This window comes from Salvelinus sp. IW2-2015, linkage group LG19 (genome assembly GCF_002910315.2).
Source record: "Salvelinus sp. IW2-2015 linkage group LG19, ASM291031v2, whole genome shotgun sequence".
Classification (NCBI taxonomy): domain Eukaryota; kingdom Metazoa; phylum Chordata; class Actinopteri; order Salmoniformes; family Salmonidae; genus Salvelinus; species Salvelinus sp. IW2-2015.
The window spans coordinates 11,223,998-11,241,421 of NC_036859.1; the positions used below are offsets into that span (position 1 = coordinate 11,223,998).

Here is a 17,424-nt window from a genome sequence, read left to right on the forward strand (position 1 = left end):
CCCTAACAGCAACCCTTCAACCTAACCTTAAACCTAACTCATAGCCTAGCTAACGTTAGCCACCTAGTTAGAATTCGTAACATATCATACGTTTGGCAAATCTGTAACATATTGTACATTTTGAAAATTCGTAACATATAATACAAATTGTCATTTGTAACATATCATACGAAATGAGTGATGGACATCCACAAATTAATATATACCATACGAAAAGTAACATATCATACTCAAGCCTGTCTCGAATTTAATACGAAATGTACTGAGACCAGGTTGCAACACAACACGTTGCATTGATTATTAACACCGGTTTGTCGTTATGTTAGCTAATTGGCCTGTCACGGTGACGTCCAGATTCCAGATGGTGTCCAATACTATTCTCTCTCCCCTCGACTTTTAACTAAGCCATGCTGTTGTTGTTGATAGCTAGCCAGCATAAACTAGCTAGCTGGGAAGGGCTCATCAGGACTACTGACTGAACCCGTTCGTCTCCAATCGACTCTCAGCTGCGCGACAACGTCATCAATTTGGGCAGGCGAGTCTGTGTAGCCTCCGCTCTCTCCAAATTCTATTGTGGCTAGCTTCACATAGGTTCTAGTTTCTGTTCGCCAAATTAGAAAAACAGGTCCCACTCTATGCTTCAGTTATTTGACCATGTCAAGCAAAAAAATAAGAAATCAGAGAATAACAATARATTATTTGAACACTGGAATATGCTCTTCATCCCCGAATGGAAAACACAGTGGTGATGCGATAGTAGCCGACTAGTATAGCACAACTGAATGAAAAACACTCATCATTCACTTGCCCATACATGACTTGCGATAACTCATCCATGGAATCAGGAAGTAATAATTGGCAGCGGTTCACTAATGAAAAACGTATATTTACCGAGGCTCTGGAAGCTTCTGTTTTGTATCGGCAAATAACTAGACTATAGGCTATTAGACAAGAGTTACGCACTGGAAAATACAATATCCGTGTACCGGAGCCTATCTTTTGGTTAAAATATTTTTTGTGTGCCATTTTATTCTCATAAAGTACCCGGAAGACTTGCATTTGACACCTTAGGTAGGATGGATGTAACTCACCTGACAGAAGATGAAATGGCCGATATAAAAAAGGAAGTAAGTGGCCTATTTGTCTGACTGTCAATTCAACTGTTAGTGAGTTGGTTTTACAATAATTATTTACCATAATGTTATTAACTTAAAATGTTGAAATGCGCATAATAAAGAAGTGAAAGTAACCAACTTATGCCGCACCCTCTATAGGCTACCCCATTTTCACAGAAGCCTATGTGTGTATAGTGTAAATAAAAATCTTCTTTCGCGTATTATACCTAACCTGTTAGAGMCGATTTTGACATATTTGTATAAAAGACAGAACATACAGAGCTCCATGTACATTTGTGTAAATATATTAAATATTAATGTATATGATGAAATATTAGGTACGTACCTTTTATGATTTATATTTACCTGATTGAGRTGTATTCATTTGTTGTTAGTGTAACTTAGTTTCCCCCCCCGCCCCGCCCCCCTCTCGCCTATTCATTGTACTGTGGTAAGTGTGTTAGGATAAATGCTGGAAGTTGGGCCTTGGGGGGGAGGAGTCCTTGCTAGTTTTTKGACYATACAGACATACAAACAGGTCATGTTATGTATTTTCCATGTCAAGTAATCTCTGATTTAAGTTGATTAGATAATAAAAAAAATTGTTAGATATTAGAAGAATAAGCCTTTTTGTTGCACCATATCCCTGGATCTCATTGAATGTTTTGGCCGCTTGGAAACTTAGTGTGGACTGTATGCGTACGAAACAACCCCTCTTCAGGCTAGGGCAATGGCTATGGTAAAGAGAAAAGGAAGCCACTACATAACCCATTAATATTAATGATTAACAAAGGCATGTCCGTACTTTAATCATTCTTATCCCACACATGTTTACCTGTCCTTTGGTGCATTTACAGTATAGCCGTCAGTAGTCAGTCCTCTGGTCACACACACTTGATAAAACATATATCAATTAATACTGGCCCTATATAACATACAGATAGTCGAGAACCCATCCTTCAACACMCCCACAGTTTCCATCTTGCTGTTCTCTGTCTAGGTCCTGACTAGGCTGCGGCCGTACCTTTGTGAAAAGATCCGGGCTGACCGTCATTTTGACTACCTGCGCTCGCGGAAGATCCTGACGCGAGACGACACAGAGGAGATCAGCTGCAGGATCACGCAGACCAAGAAAACAGGCTTGCTCCTGGACTACCTGGCTGAGAACCCTCGGGGGCTGGACGCCCTGGTTGAGTCCATCCAACAAGGACGTACGCTCAACTTCCTGATTACCAAGATCACTGATGAAGTGCAGAAGGTGAAGAACGAGAAGATAGAGTCTCTCAGAGGTACGTTGTGTGTGTGTTCAAGTGTTGTTTTTTTATAAWTTTTTTGACAACATGTAATAGAGGAGGTTCGGTGAACCACACTTGAGTGACGGGTAACCTTGCCTGAGACCTGACGATGTGTGTTAGTTCCCCGAGCTAATAGGCTTTAGCTCAGTAGTCTTTCACTGTCTTAGTACCATTATCATGACCATCTCCCATTGGCCCTCTACAGCAGGGGCATCCAGTTCCACCTCGGGCTTCCTGCCAACTCAGGACACATCCGGGGTCAATAAAGACCTCTCCAGGACACTGTCATATGAGTCCAACCTGGCATCCACATTGTTTTACAACGGAGAGGGGAGCCCATCCACCTCTGACGGCCTAAGTTTCCTCAACCGGCCCGCTGCCTCCAGCCATGGGAAGGAGGTGTTGTCATCCATGCGAGGGGGTAGCATGGCTGTGTCTTCATCCCAGGTCTCTTCCACACTGCCCAGGCCTGGAGACCCAGGGGCTCCCCCCCTGCCGCAGGAAGTGCTGCTACTGCCAGAGGCCTCATCTAACATGGACGCTGGTCCAGAAAGGAGCACGGCGATCAGCGGAGGGGACGTCAACTTCCAGCCCCTGAGGTCACGCTCCACACCCACTTCCATGTCATACAGGGACCTCTCACCTCAGCCCCCACCAAAAACTTACTGAGACACCCCCCCTCCCCTGCCCTGGACTACTTCCCAGCATTACTCATAACAAACATTCACTCTTCAAATGTGTTGTTTGTACCAGTGTATGTGTTTTATCAATGGTTTTAGTTAAGTGATACTTTACGAGTTACTATTTGTTTAAAGTATGTTCCATGCCTTACATTATACACTGGGTCATCTGAAAGCTGGACAAACCTATTTTGGGTTCAATATGAAACAAGTAACTGCTTACTAATGATGCCTCAATCATAAGCTGTACCCTCATGAATTTTACTCTGCTTATATCAAGTCCTCTTTTGTAAAATGCCCCTTCCTTACACATAGAGAGAGTTGGGTTGAGACATACAGTGCTTTCAGAAAGTATTCATACCCCTTGACTTATTGTGGTACAGCCTGAATTCAAAATGTATTAAATACAATAAAAATCTAGCCTATCTACACACAATACCCCACAATGACAATTTTTGCAAATTTATTGAAAATGAAATATAGAAATATCTCATTTACATAAGTATTCACACCCCTGAGTCAATACTTTATAGAAGCACCTTTGGCAGTGATTACAGCTGTAAGTCTTTCTGGGTAAGTCTCTAAGAGCTTTCCACACTTGGATTGTGCAACATTTGGCTATTATTGTTTTCATAATACTTCAAGCTCTGTCTATTTGTTGTTGATCATTGCTAGACATACCATTTTCAAGTCTTGCCCTAGATTTCCAAGTAGATTTAAGTCTAAACTGTAACTCTGCCAGTCAGGAACTTTCAGTCTTCTTGGTAACCAGGTTTAACTATAGGATTTGCCTRTGCTTAGCTCCATTCTGTTTATTGTCCTTAATGATTTACGAGTCCTTAACGATTACAAGCATACCCATAACATGCAGCCACCACTCTGCTTGAAAATTTGGAGAGTGGCACTCAGTAATGTGTTGTAATGGATTTGACCCAAACATAACTTTGTATTCAGGACAAAAAGTGAATTGCTTTGCCWCATTTTTCTGTGCCTTGTTGCAAACAGGATGCATGTTTTGGAATTTATGTATTCTGTCAATTATGTTAATATTGTGGAGTAACTACAATGTTGTTCCATCCCCAGTTTTCTATCACAGTCATTAAACTCTGTCACCATTTGCCTCATGGTGAAATCCCTGAGCAGTTTCTTTCCTCTCCGGCAACTGAGTTAGGAAGGATGCCTGTATCTTTGTAGTGACTGGGTGTATTGATATACCATACAAAGTGTAATTATGCTCAAAGTGATATTCAATGTCTGCTTTTTTTTTATCCATCTATCAATAGGTGTCCTTTGCGAGGCATTGGAAAACCTCCCTGGTCTATGTGGTTTACATTTTTTACATTTTAGTAGATGCTCTTAGCCATAGCGACTTACAGTATTTTGTGCTTACATTGTTTTTTTTTGTTTTTTTCATACTGGTCATTGGTGGGAATCGAACCCCACAACCTCAACTGAGGGACCTTACAGAGAATTATATGTGTTTGGTACAGAGATGAGGTAGTCATTCAAAAATCATGTTAACACTATTATTTCACATAGAGTCCATGCAAMTTATTATGTGACTTGTTAAGCAATTTTTACTCCTGAATTTATTTAGGCGTGCCATAATAAAGGGGTTGAATACTTATTGACTCAAGACATTTCATCTTTTCATTTTTAATACATTTTTAAACATTTCGAAARCACTGACATTATGGGGTATTGTGTGTATGCCAATGACAGAAGAAATCTCAATCTAATCCATTTCAAATGCAGACTGTATCAAAACAAAATGTGTAAAAAGTCAAGGGGTGTGAATACTTTCTGAAGGCACTAGGTTCACTTTATTCTGGACTTGGACTAAGGTCGCAGTAGGTCGTCATTCTCCAACACTGCTCCTTTCCTATGAATTCTGGGTGTGTGAGTTCATGATTAACTGGCATCCATATCTATTAAACAATTATATATCTATGCTAGCATCAACATGCCACACCATGCCAGCTACAGTAGGGATTTGTCCTTGTAAGGATCCCAGATCATCAGAAGACGACTTCTCTGTATTTACACAAAACACTGGAATAAATTGTTCATCGTATGCATTTAGGCACACAAACTGTAGTTACAAAATGTGGTAGGCCTACACTGAAATGGTTTGTTTTTACTCTTGACTAGAGTATTGTTATATTAATAAAGATTACTTTTCTTATTGTGATAGGGCATTAATGAGAAATGATTGTCATATTAATAATTTTGATAATTGATGTGTCTGTACTTTTTATGTTGGAGATCTTGATCATTTAGATCTATAAATAAATCAAAGGAATATTGAGACACAAGAGACATTCCTAATTTCCGGTAAAATGTGTTCATGTTTGTTAAAGATCTGATGGCTCATAGAAATACATTCTATCCTTAGGCCTTCTGTATTTGGGAACTCGTTTTTTTGGAGGGGGGGGGGGGCACATAGCAGCGGGATGCTGAGGGTGCTGCAGCACCCCCTGAGAAATCTGAATAAAATTCATAAAAAATGCAATAAAAAATATTCATAATCATCATCGTTGCCACTGTCTAATAACGGATGTAAAATAAGAACGATAGCAAAAATGTGTTATGTAAAAATTATTTCATACTCCACATTGAGGGGGGCCACAAGGGGGTCCAAAATTGTTGTCACAGGGGCACTGCCCCCCCCCCCCCCCCCCTCCCCCAAACGCAACTGGTTGGGCCTTTACTAATCCTGTGTTAGCAGACCAATATAGTCATCTGTAGCACGGGCAAAACATTTTTTAGTTAGAACATTCTCCTTTTCCACAAAAGTAGTGCACTGGGCCTTTACTAGTCCTTTATTAGCGGACCTATACCCGTCTTTAGCACGGGGATCTTTTTTATTCCCCCCCAAACATCTTCCCGCTACTATGGAAAAAGAGGAAAACCGCAGAATGACGCGAGAGAATGACAGTCACAGTGATCGACTGTCTCCGTGTCTGTTCTATCCGATGTTGACAGAGAAAATAAAACGTGCTTGTTCACGCACCAAACAATCTGCTCAGTAGAGCGCGGCAGGTGCATCTCTGGATCACAGGTAAATTATAAACCGTCGCCGTTTCATTTATGTTCCAACTTTTAGTAGGAATAACCTAGCAAAGTGTTATGATGATGACAAAGACAAAGATGAATACATTTAAATATTTAGATCAAATAGCGAGGTTGTATCTTGCTTCATATTTGGTGATTTGGGACAGTAAATGTTTTGTTTTTTTGCCACTTGTGTTAGACAGACTGTATCAATTGTAGTTGAACAGCAACTTTATGTGGACCACATTACATTTTCCTACGTTTTACCAATATAAAGGTATTTTTAAAGTTGTTTATGTGTTTGCTCTGCTGTAGGCCTACATCTTCATGTTAATGAGTAATGGAAAATAAGAAGTGTTCGTAGATGTCACAGGCCAGTGTAATTTATCATGTTTTAGTGTAATTTATGGAGCCCATGGGAGCATAAAAAGTGACAGCGACAGAAGTCATTGAATGCAGTCAAACCTGTTTAGATGAAGATCAAAATGAAAGGAATGGCTGAACTCTTTCTCTTTCATCACATTATTCTGCACTTTCAGAAACATGTGTGTTTGACACTGCCTGACTCTCTATATTAGTTTCAGTAGCCTAGTACTAGTTCATAATTCCAAGATGGTGAAATCCTGTGTTTGACTAAACACCAGCTGAAATGACAATCAGAATGCTGATTCATTTTAACCACTGCCACTTCTTCCCTTGACCTTGGCTGTCATGTAAATCTGTGTGTGACTAATCGAGTGGTATCTACAGTATAGAAGGATCTCCTTGCCCAGATGGATGATGTGGAGCCCCTTGTGCCCCAGGGGCCAGCAGAGGAGAGGAACCCAAATGGCCACTGCACCCGGTGCCCCATCTCCAGCCAGAGCCCCAGTGATTCCAAAGTGGTGGAAGACTTCAGGAGGAGGCTCAAGTACTTCTTTATGAACCCCTGTGAAAAATATAGAGCCAGGGGCCGGAAACCATGGAAACTAATGTTACAGATTCTGAAAATTGCCATCATCACGTTCCAGGTAGGCTACTGTAGAATACAGTGTAGGAGGAGACTTAGGCTACTACTGCCGGTCATGTAAAATATAGGTACAATATACCCGCCTAGAGAGAAGTGAAATACCCAAAGATTTAACCATTTCCCCATTAAACCATGACTGTGAGCCAAAGTGGCATTACACAATTATGGAAGTCCCTAGAAAGACCATGTCTAAAATCCAAAATATTTTATTCACTTAATAAAATGTAATAAAATGAAAAAATCTCAAATGCTTTGTTACACGCATAATTGATGTATGTATCTATTACATGTTTGTTTTCCTCAGTTAGTGTCTTTTGGATTGAGTAACGAGATGATGGTGACCTTTAAAGAGGAAAACCTGATTGTGTTTAAACACCTCTTCCTGAAAGAATATAAGGACCAACGTGTGGACAGATACGCAGTGTACACCAAAACAGATGTGTACGACCACATCTATTACATCATCGATAGGGTAATGTAGACTTCAAATTGCCTAAAAACAGCGAAGTCTTTCTCACTGCTTGTTCGCTACCAGTGTAAATGATATGTCTTATGTAGATTACAGCACAGTATTTAAAGGATACAGTAGCTGATTCACCGGTGTGTCATCTAAAATTGTTACACAGTCATATGAGACTTATCAAACAGTGGAGCACGGTGTTGTTTATAGTGAAACTATAGCTACCCTAAACATGTTGACAACAAAACAATATAGTGRATTTCCTCATTTGCTCCACCTGTGACAAATCTGGCCAAGAACATGGTTGTATATCATGTCTCACTATATTTTCCTTGTTTCAGTTTATAAACCTGCAGAACCTGACGGTAGGGAACCATGCGTATGAGAAGATAGAGGGCGAGTACACCCCTCTGACCCTCTGTCAGGAGTTCTTCAGGAAAGGCAGCATCTCCCCTGGCAACGACACCTTTGATATAGACCCACATGTAGACAAAGGTACAAGAGCACACCATTTCATTATGTATTTATTTTTTGTGATAGCCTCAAGTGTTCTATAAGAGAGGATAATAACATGGTTTAGATATCTTAAAAAATATATATGATAAGGGAGAATAATGTTTAGTTTTAATATATGCACCCACATCGACTGGGAATAAACAGTATGTAAGTTATTTTGTTAGGTTAATCCATTCCATCTGTTAGATATCTGCTTACATGCTCAACTAAACACTGACCGTGGACTGTTTGTCCTATTTACAGATCTCTGGCTTCTCACCRCTGTCAGTACCCAGATTGTTTGTTGTTGTTGTAGTAGATTTACACTGAGTGTACAAAACATTAGGAAAACCTTCCTAATTTTGAGTTGCACACCCTTATGCCCTCAGAACAGCCTCAATTTGTTGGGACATTGACTCTAGAAGGTGTTGAAAGTGTTCCACAGGGTTGCTGGCCCATGTTTACTCCAATGTTTCCCACAGCTGTTGTCAAGTTGGCTGGATGTCCTTTGGGTGGTGGACCATTCTTGACACACACGGAAAACTGTTGAGCATGAAAAACCCAGCAGCATTGCAGTTCTTGACACCCTCAAACTGGTGCGCCTGGCATCTACTACCATTCAAAGGCACTTAAATATTTTGTCTTGCCCATTCACCCTCTGAATGGCACACATACACAATACATATCTCAATTGTCTCAAGGCTTAAACATATTTTTTAACCTGTCTCTTCCCCTTCATCTACAATGATTGAAGTGGATTTGACAGGTGACATCAATAAGCGATCATAGCTTTCACCTGGATTCACCTGGTCAGTCTATGTCATGGAAAGAGCAGGTGTTCCTAATGTTATGTACACTCAGTGTATAGTATTTATCTCATTGTCAGTTCATTCGTGTGACTGCAGAAACAGGAAGTTTGGGAATTGTTTGTAACCATTACAAGAGTTTCCACTGAATCTTAAGTGTAGAGACCTAAATGTGTCATGTCATTAAAGTGGATTAAAGTATATTATGAATACCTTTCTGTTTTTTCTCACAGAATGTATTTCCGTATATCCTCTGGAGCCATTGGAGGATAAAACTTTGTCAAGAGACATTAACTTTTCTCTGGATTTTAAAAGGTGACTGACCAGACCAACAGTCAAACTGCAGTTGGCCCCCTACATTAGGTTTCTTTTGTTGTAGTCTGTAATCATAAATGTTTCTTTGTCTCTCACTCAGGCTGTTGTCAGTAAACATCTACCTCACGTTGAAAGCCATCAACCTGCAGACAGTGCGCCACCACGAGCTCCCAGACTGTTATGCCTTTAGTATAATTGTAGGTGGTGGGTTGTATGACTCAGAAAACAACTTCTTCAAGCTCTTTTAGGCTTTTACGTGTGATGCAGCTGTCCTCTGTGTCAATGGAGAAGACAAATGGAAACCATTAGCGAGTCAACAAAGTTTACGGATTAATTTGTGTCATGRAATAACTAGTCAATTCTCAGTTTTCTAGTAATGGTCCATTTAAAATGTTACTTAAACCAGTAGAAATCCAGCTGCTGAAACCTGGATTCAGTCATCCTTGCTAGAACTCACTAGCAAATGATGTCTCTGTCTGACTTTACTTTTGGCAGATAATGTTTGACAATCGTGCKCACAGTGGGAGGATAAAGATTAACTTAGAAAATAATGTTGGAATCAATGAATGTAAAGACTGGAATGTTGCAAGCACTTGTAAGTATATCATAAGATCATCCCAGTATGTAAAAAAGAAAAGAAAAATGCTTTGCTTCACAAACTGTTTTAGTTCAGTCAGCATACGATTTGTCTGAGTAAAAGCTACATTCTTTGTGACCTCAGTAGTTAAGATTTAGAGTGTTTAGTGAGCTGAGTCAGACTGTCACGTCTCCTTATTTGTAACATACTGTAGTTCTAACATGGGCTGTGCCTCTCAATGCCAGAAGGAGGCACAATTTAAAACATTTAGGAAATGTTCATAATCTGTTGCTCAGCATGTTCATCCTCCACATTACTACAGTCCATATTTCATACATTTACAGTAGAGATCCTACCATTTGCAGTGGCAGCAATCTGTCAGCCTCCATCCTATCTGCATGGGAAAAAAGTGTCACTATCTAATTTACTGAATTTGAATTTGAATTTGCAGCTGGGAAGAACAACCACCTCTTGCTGTTCGATTCCCTCGTCATCCTCGCCTGCTTTACCTCACTCATCTTGTGCACACGCTCAGTCTGCAAAGGATCTCAGCTCCAGTTTGTAAGTTAACAAGACCATTCTATAGGGGTAATAGGTTAAATATTAGGATTGTACATACCATGAATAGGGTCAGGCATTCATACAATATACAAGTAGAATCATACCCAGCTCATGATCGCCAACTCACTATAACAATAGCGTTAATATTGATGTGTTTTTGCTTATGGTGTGTGTTTCTCTCATTCAGCATTACACTGCATTCTTCCACACCTACTTTGGTAAAACTGTGTCCTGGTCTGAGCGCATGGAGTTTGTGAACGGCTGGTATATTCTGATCATCATCAGCGATACACTGACCATCGCTGGATCCGCCCTCAAAATAGGAATACAGACTAAGGTGTAGTGACTACACCTGAGCACATACCTTTTGTTCATGTGTCTGTATGTCCAATATGACATTCATATTTCTGTATTTTTCAGGACCTTACAAACTATGATGTCTGCAGTATTTTGCTTGGGACATCCACAATGCTTGTCTGGGTTGGAGTTATCCGCTACCTGGGTTTCTTTAAGAAATATAACGTAAGTACTAACATAAGAAATGAACTCAATTTAACAGCAATGTTCCATCAGCACCACAGCAATGACTTGTTCTTTGAATAGGAACATTACAGTACATGGAGTTCATAAAGGACAGCACATATTCAAATAGTGAAACATAGATGAGTAAGGTTCCTTGTTCCTCCTAGATCCTGATTCTGGCCCTAAGGGCAGCGTTTCCAAATGTGATCCGCTTCTCCTGCTGCGCTGGCTTGATCTACCTGGGCTACTGTTTCTGTGGCTGGATCGTTTTGGGGCCGTATCATGAGAAAGTAAGTAGGTACACTAAAAACCAAAAAGGTATACGGTACCTGTATATGTAGGCCCAAGATCTTTTAGAATCCACATATATAAGGTCAGTCCAATATATGAAGGGCTACAATTTTAACCAATGTGTTACAATGGTTTATTACGTATAACTAATACAAGTTTATAATCCTTTATAACACAACATACCTTAATGCAAAGTGTTACCAATTGATTTTCTACCAGTTCCGGACCTTGGACAAGGTGACGGAGTGCCTGTTCTCTCTGATCAACGGTGATGACTTGTACTCCACTTTCCAGAAGATGAGAGAGAAGAGATACATGGTGTGGCTGTTCAGCAGGCTCTACCTCTACTCCTTCCTCTCTCTCTTCATTTACATGGTGCTCAGTCTGTTCATTGCCCTCATCACAGACACATACGAGACCATCAAGGTCAGCTTTTGAATTAACATGGCATGACATAATCAAAAGTAACCATCCCTGTTTATCTTCTGTATGCCTGTTCAATGAGAAAATATGTACTTCAATGATCTGGTATGATGTTGCTTCTCCTTCCTGGTATATGTAACGTTACAGCACACAATACAGTGGTTATGTAACATGGTAATAGTATAGTACTGTATGTAAATGTTCAGAAATTTAACTGCCATACTGTTTATTTTCAGCAACACCAGAAGGACAGAGTCCTGGTGTCCCAGCTGAAGGCCTTTGTGGCTGAGTGTAGAGACCAGCCTGACTCTGGGAAGTACAAGATAGACAAGGAAACCACCTGCTGCTGCTACTGCTTTGGATAGACCCTATAAAGTAGCCGTGTGTGTGTGTGTGTGTGTGTGTGTGGTGTGTGTGTGTGGTGTGTGTGTGTGTGTGTGTGTGTGTGTGTGTGTGTGTGTGTGTGTGTGTGTGTGTGTGTGTGTGTGTGTGTGTGTGTGTGTGTGTGTGTGTGTGTGTGTGTAACATATGTTAGTAGGCATTAAAGCTCTATTCATGTGTTGGGAAATGTATTTTAAATTGTTTAAAGTTTGTATATGTTGATCAATAAGGAATATATCATTTTTTTTAATATTTGATTGTATTATGTAATTATGTATGAACAATAAAATTGCACAATGGGTGGTATTTTAATGTAACGTGACATTGTTTGTGTCACGCTCGTCGAAATGATCGGACCAAGGTGCAGCGTGGTGAGCCTACATATTTCTTTATTTATATGTCGCCAACAAAACAAGAAACAACAAAAACTAATGTGAAGCTTACTAGGGCTATACAGGCCACTACAAAGACAACTACCCACAAAATACAAAAGGAAAAAGCGTGCCTATGTATGATTCCCAATCAGAGACAATGATAGACAGCTGTCCTGATTGAAAACCATATCTGGCCAAAACATAGAAAAACAGAACATAGAGTTTCCCCCAAGTCACACCCTGACCAACCAACCATAGAGAATAAAAAGATCTCTACGGTCAGGGCGTGACAGTACCCCCCCCAAAGGTGCGGAGTCCGGCCACAAACCTGACACTATAGGGGAGGGTCCTGATGGGCATCTACCTCGGTGGCGGCTCGGTGCGGGACGCAGACCCAGCTCCACCTCTGCTCCCCCCCACTTTGGTGGCGCCTCTGGTGCGGGACCCTCATCGCCGACCCCGGACTGGGGACCTTCTCCGCAGGCCCCGGACTGGGGACCCTCGTCGCAGGCCCCGGACTGGGGACCCTCGCCGCAGGCCCCGACTGGGGACCCTCGTCGCAGGCCCGGACTGGGACCGTCGCGGAGGCTCCGGACTAGGGCCGTCGCTGGAGGCTCCGGACTGGGACCGTCGCTGGAGGCTCCGGACTGGGGAACGTTGCTGGAGGCTCCGGACTGGGGAACGTCGCTGGAGGCTCCGGACTGGGGAACGTCGCTGGTGGCTCTGGACTGCAGATTGACGCTGGAGGCTTCGTGCCATGGATCCTCACTGCAGGCTCCGGGCCATGAATCATCACTGAAGGCTCTGTGCCATGGATCATCACTGAGGCTTGGTGCCATGGATCATCACTGGAGGCTTCGTGCCATGGATTCACATGGAGCTTCGTGCATGGATCATCACTGGAGGCTTCGTGCCATGGATCATCACTGGAGGCTTTGTACGTGAGCCGGAACCGGTCTCACCGGACTGAGGAGACGTATGGGAAGCCTGGTGCGTGGAGCTGCACAGGGCTTACCAGGCTGGGGAGACATACTGGAGGCCTGGTACGTGGAACCGGAACAGGTCTCACCGGACTGGGGAGATGCACTGGAAGCCTGGTGCGTGGAGCAGGCACCGGCTACACTGGGCCGTGGATGCGCACTGGAGGTCTCAAGCGTAGAGCCAGCACAACCCGTCCTGGCTGGATGGTTACTTTCGCCCGGCAAATGCGGGGCGCTGGCACAGGACGCGCAGGGCACTGGCACAGACGCACTGGGCTGTGCAGACGCACCGGAGACACAGTGCGCAGAGCCGGCACAGGATATCCTAGGCCGAAGAGACGCACTGGAGGCCAGGGGCCTGAGCCGGCACCATCCTGGGTGCCCACCTAGCCCGTCCAATGCAGGGAGCTGGAATGTAGCGCACCGGGCTGTGCACGCACACTGAGACACCGTGCACTTTCCGCATAACACGGTGCCTGACCGTACCACGCTCCTTGCCGTGAGCACGGGGAGTTAGCTCCGCCAACCTCCCTGTGTGCCTCCCCCAAAACATTTTTAGAGTGGCTTCCCGGTCTTCCTTGCCAGCCTTGACCCTATGTAACGCTGGTCCCCTTGACCAGCTGCTTCCGCCCTCCTCGCTGCTTCCACCTGCTCCCACGGCAGGCGATCCTTTCCAGCCAGGATCTCCTCCACATCCAGGGTCCTTTTCCTTCCAGAATGTCTTCCCATGTCCACTCTGTCTGCTCCTCCCGGCCACGCCGCTTGGTCCGTTTGTGGTGGGTAGTTCTGTCACGCTCGTCAAAATGATTGGACCAAGGTGCAGCGTGGTGAGTGTACATATTTCTTTATTTTATATGTCGCCAACAAAACAAGAAACAACAAAAACGAACGTGAAGCTTACTAGGGCTATACAGGCCACTAACAAAGACAACTACCCACAAAATACAAAAGGAAAAAAGGCTGCCTAAGTATAGATTCCCAATCAGAGACAACGATAGACAGCTGTCCCTGATTGAGAACCATACCCGGCCAAAACATAGAAACACAGAACATAGAGTTTCCCACCCGAGTCACACCCTGACCAACAAAACATAGAGAATAAAAAGATCTCTACGGTCAGGGCGTGACAGTTTGTGCTTGCATTTACTAGGTAACATAGTAGAGAAAATGTATGCATTCACTCATATCACTCATAGGTTGGCTAATTCCGTGGGCTAATGGCGAGTTTCCAATTAGGGTTTATCCTGGTGTTTTGCCCAAAAGACAGATTTTTCGGTTTCCGTATACATGGGCCGGCACCCRGGTCTCACTGGGCCATGGCTCCGAGGGATATGCCCAGACTTGTGTCCAAGCCCAGGCCCTGTGTACTTTTCGTCTTTAATTTACATAACAATGGCTAACTGTGAACTTCAACACCTTCTCACAAAGCAACTGTCTTGAATGATGCAGAGGTTGTTGATTCTGCTCGCMCCAAGTCTTTAGTGTCACACTCCTGATGGAAACACAATTACACTAGAGCAGGTGTTCTCAAACTTTTGGGCTTGGTGGGCCAAAATATAATCTGAGTGGTGGGTCAAGGTTCAAACAAATAGACATTATGTATTTAGAGATCGTGACCGTGGGACTATGAAGATCTGTCTACGCAAAGCATAGTTCTGAGATAATAATTATCAACATTTTCACATCCCAGATCTCAGAACTGTTTTGTAGTGAATTMTTTTTTCATAACCCATTAAGGTCCTCACCTTAAAGATACCTAAAGTGCAGAGTATCAAAATCCTGAGACATTTGTAAATCAGTTTCTTTAGGGGGGTGCAATCTCAGATACAGTATAACCTTGTGSCTCTGAAATGTCAATCTGGGTTCAGCAATAAGGTTCTATCTAACACTTCTGAATTCGTTTTTAAGAAAACTGTAGCTATTTGAATACACTCATTATAGAATAATACTATTTTACCAAGATTGAGTCATAACACATCATCAGTATTATGATCATCAGACAAATTACAATAATCACTGAACAATGATGTAACATAACATAATAACAACATAATTTACTTTAAGATGTCTGACAGTGTTGTTTTTTGCTTGCGTGTGTCACGTTCTGACCTTAGTTTCTTTTTTATGTCTTTGTGTTAGGTTGGTCAGGGCATGAGTTGGGGTGGGTAGTCTATGTTCTTTTTTCTATGTTATTGTATTTCTGTGTTTGGCCTGGTATGGTTCTCAATCAGAGGCAGCTGTCRATCATTGTCTCTGATTGAGACTCATACTTAGGTAGCMTGTTTTCCCCATTTTGGTTGTGGGTGTTTATTTTCTGTTTAGTGTCTGTTCACCTTGCAGAACTGTTTCGTTTTCTCATCGTTGTTATTTTGTGTAGTGTTCAGTTTTAAATTAAAATATGACGAACACTTACCACGCTGCATTTTGGACCAAGCAACGTGGGAACACGGACTCCTGGACATGGGAGGAAATTTTGGACGGCAAAGGACCCTGGGCACAGCCGGGGGAGTATCGCCGTCCGAAAGAGTAGCTGGAGGCAGCTAGAGCGGAGCGGTGCCACTACGAGGAATTGGCGCGAGGTAGCGGGCACGAGAGGCAGCCCCAGAATTTTTTGGGGAGGGGGCACACGGGTAGATCGGCAGACTCAGGTAGGAGACCTGAGCCAACTCCCCATGCTTACCGTGGCGAGAGAGTGACTGGGCAGGCACCGYGTTATGCGGAGAAGCGCAAGGTGTCCCCAGTGCGCACGCATAGCCCGGTGCGCTACATCGCAGCTCCTCGAATCGGCCGGGCTAGAGTGGGCATCGAGCCAGGAGGGATGATGCCGGCTCAGCGCATCTGGTCTCCAGTGCGTCTCCTTGGCCCGGGGTATACTGCACCAGCCCTACGCACGGTGTCTCCAGTTCGCCAGCACAGCCCAGTGCGGCCTGTTCCAACTCCCACGCACTTGCCGGGCTACAGGGGGGATCCAGCCAGGACGAGTGGTGCTAGCTCTGCGCTCGAGACCGCCAGTGAGCCTCCACGGTCCAGTGCATCCGGTGCCTCGGCCAAGGCCTCCTGCATGTCTCCCCAGCCTGGTGAGTTATGTGCCTGTGCTAAGCACTAACCCTCCTGCATGTCTCCCCAGCCTGGTGAGTCCTGTGCCTTCTCCCAGAGCCAGACCTCCTGTGTGTCTCTCCATTCCAGTGATAATCCATCGCCAGAAGCCTCCAGTGATAATCCATGGCACGAAGCCTCCGGTGATGATCCATGGCACGAAGCCTCCAGTGATGATCCATGGCACGAAGCCTCCGGTGAGGATCCATGGCACNGTATGATTCCCAATCAGAGACAACGATAGACAGCTGTCCCTGATTGAGAACCATACCCGGCCAAAACATAGAAACACAGAACATAGAGTTTCCCACCCGAGTCACACCCTGACCAACAAAACATAGAGAATAAAAAGATCTCTACGGTCAGGGCGTGACAGTTTGTGCTTGCATTTACTAGGTAACATAGTAGAGAAAATGTATGCATTCACTCATATCACTCATAGGTTGGCTAATTCCGTGGGCTAATGGCGAGTTTCCAATTAGGGTTTATCCTGGTGTTTTGCCCAAAAGACAGATTTTTCGGTTTCCGTATACATGGGCCGGCACCCRGGTCTCACTGGGCCATGGCTCCGAGGGATATGCCCAGACTTGTGTCCAAGCCCAGGCCCTGTGTACTTTTCGTCTTTAATTTACATAACAATGGCTAACTGTGAACTTCAACACCTTCTCACAAAGCAACTGTCTTGAATGATGCAGAGGTTGTTGATTCTGCTCGCMCCAAGTCTTTAGTGTCACACTCCTGATGGAAACACAATTACACTAGAGCAGGTGTTCTCAAACTTTTGGGCTTGGTGGGCCAAAATATAATCTGAGTGGTGGGTCAAGGTTCAAACAAATAGACATTATGTATTTAGAGATCGTGACCGTGGGACTATGAAGATCTGTCTACGCAAAGCATAGTTCTGAGATAATAATTATCAACATTTTCACATCCCAGATCTCAGAACTGTTTTGTAGTGAATTMTTTTTTCATAACCCATTAAGGTCCTCA

General features: G+C 43.3%; 2 protein-coding genes across 2 annotated transcripts; both read left to right on the forward strand.

Moving 5' to 3' along the window:
* Nucleotides 1-347: 347 nt before the first annotated feature.
* LOC111979440 (B-cell lymphoma/leukemia 10-like) lies at nt 348-4,715 on the forward strand. Its single transcript, XM_024009986.2, has 3 exons — nt 348-1,127; nt 2,116-2,404; nt 2,616-4,715. The coding sequence occupies exons 1-3, from the start codon at nt 1,077-1,079 to the stop codon at nt 3,077-3,079; spliced, it is 804 nt and encodes a 267-aa protein (XP_023865754.1). The 5' UTR covers nt 348-1,076; the 3' UTR covers nt 3,080-4,715.
* A 1,367-nt stretch (nt 4,716-6,082) lies between these two features.
* On the forward strand, nt 6,083-12,442 carry mcoln3a (mucolipin TRP cation channel 3a). The gene is made up of 13 exons (XM_024009980.2): nt 6,083-6,151; nt 6,895-7,154; nt 7,458-7,625; nt 7,955-8,108; nt 9,148-9,229; nt 9,330-9,426; nt 9,725-9,824; nt 10,258-10,367; nt 10,555-10,704; nt 10,788-10,889; nt 11,057-11,179; nt 11,400-11,606; nt 11,840-12,442. The coding sequence occupies exons 2-13, from the start codon at nt 6,918-6,920 to the stop codon at nt 11,966-11,968; spliced, it is 1,659 nt and encodes a 552-aa protein (XP_023865748.1). The 5' UTR covers nt 6,083-6,151; nt 6,895-6,917; the 3' UTR covers nt 11,969-12,442.
* The last annotated feature ends 4,982 nt before the right edge of the window (nt 12,443-17,424 follow it).